Source organism: Bradysia coprophila, unplaced genomic scaffold, assembly GCF_014529535.1.
Source record: "Bradysia coprophila strain Holo2 unplaced genomic scaffold, BU_Bcop_v1 contig_732, whole genome shotgun sequence".
Classification (NCBI taxonomy): domain Eukaryota; kingdom Metazoa; phylum Arthropoda; class Insecta; order Diptera; family Sciaridae; genus Bradysia; species Bradysia coprophila.
The window spans coordinates 4,603,668-4,616,973 of NW_023503972.1; the positions used below are offsets into that span (position 1 = coordinate 4,603,668).

The 13,306-nt window shown below is 37.6% G+C and overlaps 1 protein-coding gene across 1 annotated transcript; it reads right to left on the reverse strand.

The window, feature by feature from the left end:
• Nucleotides 1–3,638: 3,638 nt before the first annotated feature.
• Nucleotides 3,639–4,242, reverse strand: LOC119084287. Its single transcript, XM_037194213.1, has 3 exons — nt 4,060–4,242; nt 3,951–3,980; nt 3,639–3,885 (listed from the first exon to the last, which is right to left on the reverse strand). The coding sequence occupies exons 1-3, from the start codon at nt 4,211–4,213 to the stop codon at nt 3,713–3,715; spliced, it is 357 nt and encodes a 118-aa protein (XP_037050108.1). The 5' UTR covers nt 4,214–4,242; the 3' UTR covers nt 3,639–3,712.
• Between the last annotated feature and the right edge of the window lie 9,064 nt (nt 4,243–13,306).

Below are 13,306 nucleotides of genomic sequence, written 5' to 3' on the forward strand. Positions count from 1 at the left end.
AAGGGGCGAAAGCGAAAGCTTTCGCCCCGCGAATTGACAGCTTTACTTTCGGTCCTCTTAGCAAGCATACAAACGTTACATACGTCTTTCGGTTCAACTAAACCGAATTTCGTTTACCATTAACTCGCAATTGAACCATCTCGACGGGGCTGTATTTTGTTGGCGTTGAAATTCCGGATTAACTTGGTTCAATTGCTTTCCAGAAAAAACACAATAATTCGGGCGTCTTGCCCTTTCAACGTTTATGTTTAATCTGATTTTCACACCTTGCACACTTCGATCTGTGTCATTTCTATTGCACAAGAATTTTCATAATTGGGAATTTCGAATAATTAATTGAAAAACAACGAAACATCCCGCCGAAATCCGTAGGTTTTTTTTAGTTTAAATTATGCAAGGATTGGTCTCGGATCCCAGATTCCGAAACAGGCGTCCAAACATTTTTAAGATCATCGGAAAAAAACATTTGTCTAATAACTGACTTTCCGACGCAGCTTGAGCTGGATGTGTAAGTGCTCGACTGTGTTTCACTCAATTTAAATAACATAAAAATACATTAATCCGGTCGGCGGTTGGTGGGGTAAGGTTTTCGGACCTCCTGAGTTCAAATATCAGTTCCATTGGTCTCGGTCACCTTCGGTTGTACAGTAGATATCGAAGTACTAGCAAAAATTTAACAGTAATTTGAAAATTCGTATGGCCCTGGAAGCAATAAATATAATCTAATCTAATATCAAGCTTCGTAAAGCATGTGTCATAGCTCATTGGCGGATGACCATCATTTCGTTTTGACCAAGGCTGTGTACTTTGGGGAGTTCACGCAGATCGCCATTTTATTAGATACGCGGGAACCGTGACCGTGACCGTGACCGTGACATATCAAGAGCTGGTGCCTGTGCACATAACCAGTAGAGTTTGAACGTTGAACCGCTGATAGTGGGACTTATCCACTTGGATCCCCCTTTTTACTCTCCGGTTCATAGTAAGCGTGCATTGTATATTAAACAAATCACGTTTACCGTGAACAGCGCTGGATCGCTACTCGAGGTATGTTGAAACTTAATCTAACAACAATCACCGTCGCTCGACAAAGTGATCGGACTAACTACACGGCAGTGGGGAGATGAACCGACTACCTGAGCTCTTTCATTGCTCGAAAAATATTGAGGTATAATACAATACAATGTGACACAATATAATGCCACAAGGAGAAATCAATTACCTGATAACGAATTAGTTGTTCGAATCTCACCTGTTATAACTTTACAATTACCTGTCTTATGGAGACTCTCACTAATCTCACCATTGTCCATTCCGTTTGTTCCGTTCAGTCTTTAGATAATATTGTTTCATTAAGTGGCCTAATTCCACATTTCATAATCACTCTTTTGTTCTTCGCGCCCATCGAAACAGAGTCCACCAGGAAGTCATTAGGTCAAGGTACATACGATGGAGATAATATTAAATTAGATGCATATACCTTCATATCTTCCACTGAGTGAACGAAGGTTTAGAAAGCGGTTGACGAGTCAAGAGTTGAAGGATGAAAGCGAAGACTAAGACAACTAACGTAATCCTGTATAGAAAAGCGGACGAAAGTCGGTTACTGTCAACCGGCGTTCTTTTCGGTCCCAGAGAATTTCTCCTTCTACGAAAGGTAACGCAAAGACGCTTTCGGTCCTAGAGAAATCGGCTCTAGAGATTTCCTTCTTTTAAGAAACATAACGCAAAGGCCCGACCCTAGAGAATTTCTACTTAGTCCTAGCGAACTAGATACCTCAGGAAAGGCAACCCAAAGCAAAAATCTCACACAAGAAACGACACAGGGATTTCAACCAAGTGGTCGACTAAGGCCCGCTAAAACAATCATTAAAAATTTCGAAGCAAAATTCTTCGCTATTTGCCACTTCCAAGGCACACGTGGACTCAACAGAAGATTCACCCTTTTACGTAACACTTCCACTCTTTTGCGTAACTTTCAGTGCATCAGTCTGCACATTCCACTGATCAGGGTCACACAACGAGTCAGCGGTTAGCAAGTTTTTTCAACTTTCGTTGACTTGACAGACGTCGACAACAACTAAAACAAAACAGACTGAAACTCGAAGCGCGCAACATTACGGAAAGAAAAAACTCTAGACAAATCACAAATAATTGCAAACTGTTTGCACTTGCTCACGAATGCACAGCATAAAAAAGACTAAGGCTCCTAATCGTACCGGATTATCCGTGAAGGATCTGATTGACAAAGCTGGCAAAACAGCACATCCAAACTAAAAGCGTAAATGCTTATAAGAAATGACAAAGAAAAATTGTGAGAAACGATGCATTCAAAGAATGGCAATTGGAAAGCATCAACAACTCACACATCAAGTTACATCGCATACGTACCGAAACCGTTACCATATACAAACCGTATCTGCTTCAACTGGAGTCAGAGTTTTCTCCGAACCGTGCTGCACTGGGTCCCGATCGTATCAGTTCAGTATCATATATGCGGTACAAACCGTATTTGCAACATATTGATACCAGAATCAGAGCCTGCGTTCATCATTGAGTTTTACTGTTTCACCTGGATACAGTTCATTTCGATATCCCTCGTGTTAGTTTCCGCATTGGTATTCGGCCCCTATTTCTTGCCATTTCCCTCAAATTCATGAATTCCATTGAACAGCTTGTTGAGCAGAAAATGCTGGTAACCGTCCCGTTTCACCGCCCATGAGCCTACGTCTCCGTCCGTCGTAAATTTCATTCGGGAAACAGCAATCGCTCGCGAAAACAATCGGACACAACCGTAAACAACCGTAAACAACTTTGAAATAAAACAAACCACAAAAACCAAGAAATAACTTAAAAAATTTAGAAAAATTCGACGAGCAAAAATTTTCACGTCCAGCCATTTTCACAGCGCCTACTACTCTACGCCTACTACATGCAGATGCAGATACGCGGGTTACACACCTTTTCCATACAAACAAATTCACCAAAATTGAATTTGTATGGCGTGGTGAATTTTTTGTATGAAACGTGGTGTGTAACCCGCGTATCTGCATCTGCATGACCTCCCCAAAGTATACAACCTTGGTTTTGATGAGGAAGCCATTTTGTGTACAACGCTGGTTTTACATTATATAGTTTAGAACAGGAGTGCAAGTAGTTAACATTACTGTGTACTATGCGGAGAATCCATATGTATTTGTGAAGTATTTAACCTCATGTGAACATCCGTGCTTGTAGTATCGTAGTACGCTGTGATCGTAATCTCAATAAATGAGTTCAGTTATACTGACACAGCAGTACTGTAAACACGTGTATTATTACTTGTCCTACCCGATATTACAGTGCTATTTTGAAATTATGATGTCCTGATGAAATCATGGATGATATTACGTAAAGTGATCGCTTTACTCGATCGTAGTGATATTCAAATTGTAAATTTGGCATTTGGTGTTGCTGGGACGTCGCCCGTAAAGACACAGTTATATTGAGCAAAATCGGAAAACAATGAACAAATAAAGTGGACAGGAAAAAAAACACAACCGCCATGGTTCTCACCCAATCTACTATATACGTTGAGTTTCTCCTGAACCTCTCTTAATATTATGATGAAATCAGATTGACACCGCCTCATTGTTCATACATACATTCATCCATTTATTCGATATGTAAGAGGCAACCAGAACGAAAGATTCTTTTTACAATCAAACCATGTCTATGGCCTCAACGTAATTCCAGCCTGTGCACTGACCAATCCCATAAACGGTCCAATTCTCGTTGCCAAGTTTGTGATTGTACCATTCGTCCAGACGGCTCGTCCATAATGAATTCCGATAATCGTTGGTGTTCCACTTATAGGACCGTTTTCGTAAATGAAATAGGAACCACCTTGGATCAAGAAAAATTAATTTGTCATTCAACGTGAGAGAATTTTTAAAAGAAAATCGTCTCACCGGAATCTCCTCCTTCATTTTGTGTGCTAGCTGCCCAATGAGAACAGAGAACCGAATTTAATTTGTCATGGTTTTTAATGGCATTATCGACTAGTTGAAAAAGACTTACGACTTGTTGTTGCAGCGCAAATGAATAATTCCGCCGTTGGATCATTACCACAATTGTTGCCTAACATGAGCAACGTATGCCACTGCAGAGTTTGCCGCAGAGCTCCAAATCCGGCATTCACAGCAATGTATAGTCCGTAATTATAATTCACCATTGATAATGGTGGAAGTTGTGCAATTTGAACGAACGGTGAAAGCGTTATAGGTGTCATGAGATGAACAATCATAACATCGTACACGAGCACAGGATCTGTCTAGAGGTGTGCGCCGATCTTAAAATAGTCGGCGGCGGTGCGCCGACTGGTAAGGGATCGGCGGCGGCGCGCCGGAAGAAATTTATAGTCGGCGGCGGTGCGCCGATCGGCGCGCCGATAAATTTACAAAAAATCTAAACTTTCGAAAATAATGCAAAAACATTTGAAAAAGCGTGCGCAATCATTTTTCCGAACACTGAAATCTTACTATCTTGCAATCTGAAGTATCAACCACTTATACAAGGGGAATCAACTGAGGCGTATCTCACCTTTTATATTGTGTACAATGTACAATCACCTATTATTTTGAAAACATCTAATTTAATGAATCCAAGAATGATTAATGAGTTTGCGTAAATGACATGTAAGCTATAAGTCAAATTATAATTTAGAAATTTTAAGTCACATCTTCATACCAGATGTTCTGCAGGCTTCTTATTTCCAACTTATAATTTATGTCATTTACGCAAACTCACTACTATTATCTTTCGATTTATGCAATAACCGTTCCCGTTGCCTTTAGTCCATCTTCGATGAAGGAGTGAGATCGTAGTAGAAGGTTTTCGCAAATAAGAGATTTAGATAAACTTAAATTTATAAGTAATAAGTGCATAGACTACGCCAAAATGATTTTTTTTCCCAAATTTTTTACATAAAGCAGCTAAAAATTGAAAATAAAGATACCCGTGTCTCGTCTTTTTGCCGAAAAAACTTGAAACCGGAAAGATTTTCCACTTTATAAATTCCTAAAACACATGATTTGTGCCATTTTCCACCCAAATTCCACATAAGGTCTTAAGTTTGCCCCTTTACAATTACAGTAGTTTTGACTGATTCACTGAATTTTTTTCTCCTTCTTCTTCCTCTTATATGCACAGAAAATAGAGTAACGTACCCAAGAGTTCACGTTAAGTGAGGATACAGAAAAGACAAATGCTGTTTCGACCTCGGGTATCGATGGCGGTCTCGGGCCAGCGTGATCTGACCATCCTCAGTAGTATCCATCGATACCCTTCCCAAGACAGCAGCCAACTTTTTCTTTGGACTAGTATTTATATGGCGACCATATAAAAGACGAGCTATAGGTAGACCACCAGAGAGATGGACAAACGGAATTAAGAATATTGCAGGTACAAACTGGCAGCAAATGGCAATGGATCGTACGAAATGGAAAGAAGTTGGAGAGGCCTACATCCAGCAGTGGATAGAAACAGGCTGAAAAAGAAGAAGAAGAAGTATTTAAAAATATGCATAAAACACTTGCCATCTACTGATGGAAATAGGATACGTTATAGAAAGCTACTTCGAAGATAACCCTATCGTAGCATCAGAAACAAAATCACCGTCGTACAGTGCAAGTAAGAAGAAAAACCCAAAGTTTCAACAAATTTTTTTAAACAAAAAACTCCTTTCTACCATAGCCTATTTTAGGAATTAAATTCCCGAAAATTCTTGAAATTCTAGAAATTCTCGAAAATTCTCGAAATTCCCGAAAATTCTCTGAAATTCTCGAAAATTCTTGAAAATTCCCGAAATTCTTAAAAATTATTAAAACACTAGAAACTCGCTGCGTTTCGATTTTATTGTTCTTCAAAGTGTGGTAGTCGACCTCAAAGGTGTGGCTTTACATATTTCAAGGGACAAAGAGCTATTTTTAAGATTTTTCGATTTTCCGATATTGGTGTCACCGCCTTCGTGATCAACTCAGAGGTGTCTTACCTGTTATTTCAGAACCTTAATAGAACTGACATGTATGAGGTAAAAGTAAAAATTTTAGTTCACAGTTCGTAGTTTTTACCAATGAATGTACATACTAGTTATGGCAGATTCTTCAAAATCTGTCGATTTATACTGAACGCACTCATTATTTTTGTCAAGATAAAAATAAGCGTTAAAATCCGTTTTGAAAATCGTTATTTCCTCCGAGGTGACATTAGACCGTACCTGGGTGATTTATCCTGCATTGGTTTTTACGCTAAGAGGGATTCTTTTGAAAAACAGCCTACCGAAATCGGACGCATTTTCCAGTCGACTTTTTTATATGTGCCTAGAAAGGTATTCGACCCTAGAAGCCAAAACCGTTTTCAAAGTCCACTGGAAAATGCGTCCGATTTCGGTAGGCTGTTTTTAAAAAGAATCCCTCTAATTCAATATTCGAGCTTTTTATTTTTCACTTCTTGCTGCGCTGTGGCATTATTTTCAAGTGATCAGCTTTCTTTTTCTACATGATTTACGTTATTGAAAGTAATAGGATAGCGCAAACAAATGAAGATCAGCTCAGCCCTCAAAGTAAGGTCTGTAGTTCTAAATGTTTCATTTTAGACTTCACCATTCATGTTTCCTATCAAAACAATTTCTTTTTGTAAATATTCGGTTTTAATACCCTGACGCGCGAATTGAAATTTTCCCTTTTAACTCATGGACTCTTGCACTCATCAAACTAAAAAATTTGGTACGTATTTTTTACGAGATTAGGCAATGTAAAGTTAATTCGCAAACTCTACATAGTTTTTATGATAGATTAAAATTTCTCTTCAGACAATAATTGTCCATTCAGTGACCGAGCTCAGCGCATATATTTTCCAGCGCAATGGGCACGGTACCGAATTTCCCATAGGGTAATACGCCTCTGAGTGGTTTAAAGGTGTCTTCGAAGAAGCACCGGCAAAGAAAACTGTGAAACAAAGTCCGAAAATCAATTTTAATTTTTTTCACTTCCTAATCTTTTTTAGTTGCTTATTCTAGAATTGTTATCAGTATACTTAAATCGGAAATTAAAATCAACGAATTGTTGAGCGAAGGTATATTTTACTTGCAATGAAATTCTCGAAATTCCCGAAAATTCTCTAAAATTCCCGAAAATTCTCGAAATTCCCGAAAATTCTCGAAATTCCCGAAAATTCTCGAAATTCTCTAAAATTCCCGAAAATTCTCGAAATTCTCTAAAATTCCCGAAAATTCTTTAAGAAATTACCTAAAACAGGCTATGCTTTCTACGCATATAGAAACATAGCAGCATATAGAAACCTGACTTATAAATTAAGAGCGATAAACATTTGCTAAAACCTTGTACATGTACTCAGGCACACACTTTTGTATAGATTTTTCAATTTAAGTTTATATTTATTGTCGCCCATTAAAATTTCTGAAAGCACTAAACGTATAAAATTTCGGCGCGACGAAAATACAATCGGCGGCGGCGGCGGCGTGAGCTATTATTTTTCGGCGGCGGCGCGCCGAAAATTTAGCAAAAAATCGGCGGCGCGCCGGCGTAAAATCGGCGGTGCACACCTCTAGATCTGTCCAATAAACACTTTGATCTGAACGGGCTTGGAGTCGATTGGGTGAATCAACAGCTGCAGTTCCATATTCAACATAGACTCCCACTATATTTCTTGACGGCAATATAGCATCTATGAAAACATTGCGTATGCTACAACAAGTTGCTAGATTTACTTACTCGGGCAAGCAATGTTGAGCGGTGATGGTCCATGTGGTTGATATAAATGTTCCTGTGCAATAGTAGTAGTTTGTTGCGTTTACGAAAAAGAGTACTTCATTAACATGAGGGAATTGAGTGTCCAATGCGTTGGATCCGTTTACGATTCGTTCGTCGCGATTAATCATAATCGCATTGACATCCGGCTCAAATGGACCGGTAAAATGTTGAACGACATGAGTGACAGTATTCGCTTCATCTAAGTGTTTTGCTGATGCAACGGTTATGAGAACGGCGAAAAAAATCCCTTTGAACATTTCCCGAAGTTTTTTTTGTGCAATTTTCGAATGATCAGTGCTGTACAAACTAACAATTTTTTGGTTTTTATTCACTACTTTTATGCGAAGATAGTGCCAATTTATCTTATCTTAACAATGATGAGGGTCTTCACGGAACGAATTTGTTTTTCAAGGTTGTCTCGCACGTACTCTTGAGAATGTTTACATGACTTGCGGTAAATCAAGCATTTATGTATGAAATTAGATCAACTGGTTTTTCCGATTGAGCAACGCACTTCTTGCTTGAAGTGCGTTGGATTGGGGCAATAATAATTCTTTCTGTCAATACCCGACGACAGATTTGGGACAGAAAGCACCCGTTCTTTTTGCAAATATTACATCCTGACAATGCTGTCATCTTATTACAATACAACTTAATATGTGAAAAGATCGAATAAGAGTTTTTAAAATCTGACTATGAACATGTAAGAATGGAAACTGCTGCTGGTGCTGCGAGCCGAATTTTGAAGGGTAGTCATTTTTAATCAATACGACAGTAAAAGAGACAAATCGGTTGCCATAGACGGAATCATTAATAGTTCTGCGTCTTGTAACGATGTCAATTAACTCTATTGCTACCCAGCTACCCACGTCCTGTTGATATCACTTATTCATGTTGATCCCCTGTTGTTGCATGTGATATCCCTAATTCCAAACTGTAACCATAACGGACTCGTAATACAATGAGGCAGAGTAAAATAAACCAGGCAGGAGCGGTTCATTTTCGAAACGTCAAATAAGTGACCTAACACACTGGATGAAAATGAACTCAAATTTACACTGACATAAATTGACATACACATAATTGAAATATAGGGCTACTAGATTATTCAGGTCCCTAGTCAAATCAGCGCTACTGCCTGGTTAACTTTACTCTGTCGTGGTTTCATATAAGGAAAAAACAACGACTGATTGTGTCATACAATGTGATCTGTTGATCATACAATCAAGTTTTGTTGATGGTAAAATCCACTTATAAACCACTTATGAGTGATATCGTGAAATCATCGAACAGCTTTGGGACAAGGGGCCACGGATATTATTGAGTTATATCTCATTCGATTCGTTGAACTATTGCGAGTAAAACGTAGTACTACGTTTGGTGAAATTTATTTTGTTGTCGACAATCGAGGTCATGAAGTAAGGGTCTGCCAAAAGAGCCCCAAAATCATTTTCTTGCGATTAATCGAGGGAAACAACCCTCTGCAGTGAAACTTATCCAAGGAAGTTCTTCCGTAGCATGGTACTACTGAGGCTAGGCTATCTTCCGGACTTCCGGACCAGATAGACACCATGCCAGATGAATTTGAGACTATTTCTCTAAAATGAACAGGCCTAATACATACGCTGATATGGAATGAGTCGAAATATTCAGATAGAAGTACAGACTAAACAATTTTGAAGTGGAAACATCTGCAGGATTAGAATGTACGTACGATATTTTCTATCTGATCATTGAACCATTGTATTATTCCTGAAGGGTAGGGTTTTCTGCTTATGAGACAATTCAAGAGTCTTTCATCGGTTTTTGAGGAGAACAGTTGACTGGATCTTACCAAAATCTTTCGTCAAGTTTCAAACAGTACAGTCTTAAGCCGGGTTTTGAACAGTTCTCCAGTTCCTACTAGAATCTTTATCAATTTTTGAGCGATACAGGCAATTAGTATTTATACGAAAGTTGATATTGGCACGATAAAGCAATGTGTTGAAATAAAGTCTCTAATTCTTGAATAAAAGTGCAGTTGGAACCAAATTGGGTTTTTCAATTATGTCCATAAGTTCAAAGGGACTCACTTATTCCCTGAATCAAAATCAAAATCCCATCTAGCCGGGACAGGGGCATCACATGCAAAAGGGTACGAGAAAATTCACTTGTTCTAAATTCTAGTAGTCCTGATGAACCTTATAAAATATATTGTAATTTTCATTCCGAATAAAATTGTCAGGAGTACAAGTCTAACTTCTTATTCTGCCAACAAGAATCTTATTTCGAATCGAGCCTCCTATGGGCCACGGGGAGGTGTTGGCTAGGTTTTTTATTTGCTTATTCAATTTTTTTGAGCTACAGTTTTTAACATTCAAAAGTATCGACATATTATACATTTCTTATTTTGCTTACTTCTCTCATTTCTCCATATACTCGTTATGGAGAAATGAGGGAAGTTGGAGAAATAAGAAATGTATAATTGAGGACGCCAGCTTTTTTGGACAAAAACGATAATGTCCAACAATAACAATAATTCCCAACAATAATGTCCCGTCAAAAATGGCGACCATTGTGAATACACATGGACAAGTAAATTTTCTATTTATTTTTGATTTTTATTCTAAAAGCGCGTCCGGATCTACATTTTATTACTGCAATCCGTAGATCTAATTTGTAGGAAGCTAACGACATTGAGCTGGGGCATTATTGCTGGGAATTATTGTTATTGTTGGACATTATCGTTTTTGTCCAAAAAAGTTGGCGTCCTCTAATATGTCGATACTTTTGAATGTTAAAAACTGTATGTAACTCCGAAATTAGTCCAAAATGGTACTTTTTAAAGAATGTGCCGTTCACAGCGTCATCTCTTGGTTTTATAGTTAGGGCACATTTTTTAAAGACCAAAAAAAATACTGTCAAATTTCATCCATATAACTTCATCAATATTTAGGGAAAATAAATTTTCGATCACATCGTCCATGAAAATATTGTTCGATGAAAAAGGGGCCGACTTGCCGACAGCGTCAATCATTGGCTGAGAAATAGTGCTCAAATCCACAATCTATTGGACTAAAAACGGATTTTTAATACCTAGGACCCGAAAAGTGCGACGAAGTCCAATATGAAAAATACTATTCGTACCACGGACTAAAAGTCTGTCTTTTTTAGCGTATTCGATTCCAGACCTCGCCTTCGGCTCTGTCTGGAAACTTCTCACATGCTAAAAAAGACTTTTAGTCCTAGGTACGAAATGTACTATTAATAAGCAGCTTTTACAAGAAAAAGCGGAGAAGTGTCGGAATTTTGACAACCGACACATTTTCTGTTTTGTGGTTTACTGACTTTTTGTGAATGTTGCATGTAATTTTAATTGGAGAAATCAAAAACTAAAGTAAAACACAGATACACAAAATGTTTCGGGTATTAAAATTTCGTGAGTGTAGTTTTCGACGCCATTTTACATTACAGTAGTACCTATCACCAACGCACTTCAAGGAAAAGTGGTATTCTAAATAGGGTACTCAAACTTGACAGTGCTACATACAAAACTTTACACTGTGAGTGGGGATAAAATTTCATACAAAATAGTACTCTATTTGGCAGCTGTCATTAATAGCACTTTTGCTTGAAGTGCGTTGCTATCACTAAAAAAACTTGAGACCATAGTCCAAAATCTTTGTCTTAGTCGTCTTCTATATCTAACTGCACCTTACATACATTTTGTTTGTAGAAAATATTTATTTAATCAATAAAATGTATGTCAGTTGTCAGGTGTATAAACCAATTATGTCATCTTTTAAGTCAGGAAAAACTACTTCAATCATAATAGTTATTTATGCAATTCAGTGATGATACTTGCAACTTACGGAACCTATGTGCAATGTTATTTGAACGTATTTTATCGCAAGGGATATCTGCAAACATATTTATTCGATTTTCGTCAGTGCATAAAACGATGTATGCAACACGAATCTCATGCTGGTTTGCTATCGCACACGACGTCTTGCCAACCTCGGCTTCGTCTCGGATTCTTGTTACATAAATAACTATCATCAACCCGATTAATAAAAACGCTCCTTATGAAAGGACAGCAGTGTTTTTCGCCTTTAAATAAATTTTATTGCCTGCCCCATGCGAAAATTGACTATTACACGGCTGTTTACCCACTGCGAAAGTGATCCATTACACTAGGGATATTTGGGGTTTATTTCAAGTTGACAGTTCTTTCAAGTAAAATTTGCCTTGCTTTCATTTTATCTTTTTTGTTGAATGAATCGATCGATCGAAAAAGAATGTAAGAAATGTCGCTAAAATAACATTTTTTTGATAGAAATATTGATCGATGAACAGTTATTTCAGAAAAACTTATTACGCAAGTAATCTGGTTACAACATACTTTTAGAAGAATTCGCAACACAGAATTGTCGGCCATATTTATTGTAACAATAATTTTGATGTTCCGAAGTAACACTTTATGGCCACACATTTCGTTGTATTTTTCACTTGTAACACTAAATGCTTTTCCTTATAGTACAAACACTACACTTTGTTGCACATTTCTTTGAAAACATTAAAAAGGACTAACAATTGTAACTACTGTTGCGACAATACTAATGTAACACTAGTGCTGTTTTCGGGATCAATTTTTTAGGAGACGTGTAGCGTGTGAGCTGATTTCGTCAGTACACTAGATTTGTTTGTAAACGTTTTATCGTAAGAACAGATTTATTTTTGTTTTGTTGGTGTTGGTTTATTGAGATACTGAATTTATGTAGAATTTCTGCAGAACAGCCGTGTAATAGTCAATTTTCGCATGAGCAGGCAATAAACCAGAATACATTGGATGCTGCGACGTAATTCATTGCTATCGGACTCGTGTTTTTGAGCAACAAGCTTCGGTAACTGTTTTCTCGAAAAGGGTAGTTGCATACCTCGCCTTCGGCTCGGATATGCAAACTCTACACTTGCCTCGAAAACAGTTACCGAAGCTTGTTGCTCAAAAACTTACTCGTGAGTTTGCTCGTACCACAAAATTGTGTCCTTGTGTAATGAATTACTTTCGCAGCATCCAACGTAATCTACTATTACCCTGTTTTCAAGAATTTTTTTTAAAATGTCAGTTAAATTTAGACTTTAATTTGCTTCAGCTGTTTTCCAGCTGGTCTACTCATACAGACAAAAGTGCTTATACATCTTTATAGTCTTTATACAAAATGGTTATAACAGATAATTTTGACGGGTTGATTTTAAATTATTGCATAGCACTGAACCAAGCACTAGAACAAATTTTTTAACGGTTTTTTAGCCTCGCTAATATGATCTGCCACAAAATAAACAACATTTTTTGAACTGCCACAAATATAAATTTAATAAGAGCCTCTAATGTAGCAAAAAATTTTAATTCACTTAAAAATGTAGACAGATTTTCATTTGTCATTTCAAACAGATGTACAGAAATTTGCACAAATAATTGCTAAATATTATTCTTTTCGCAATTCCGGTCCATAATC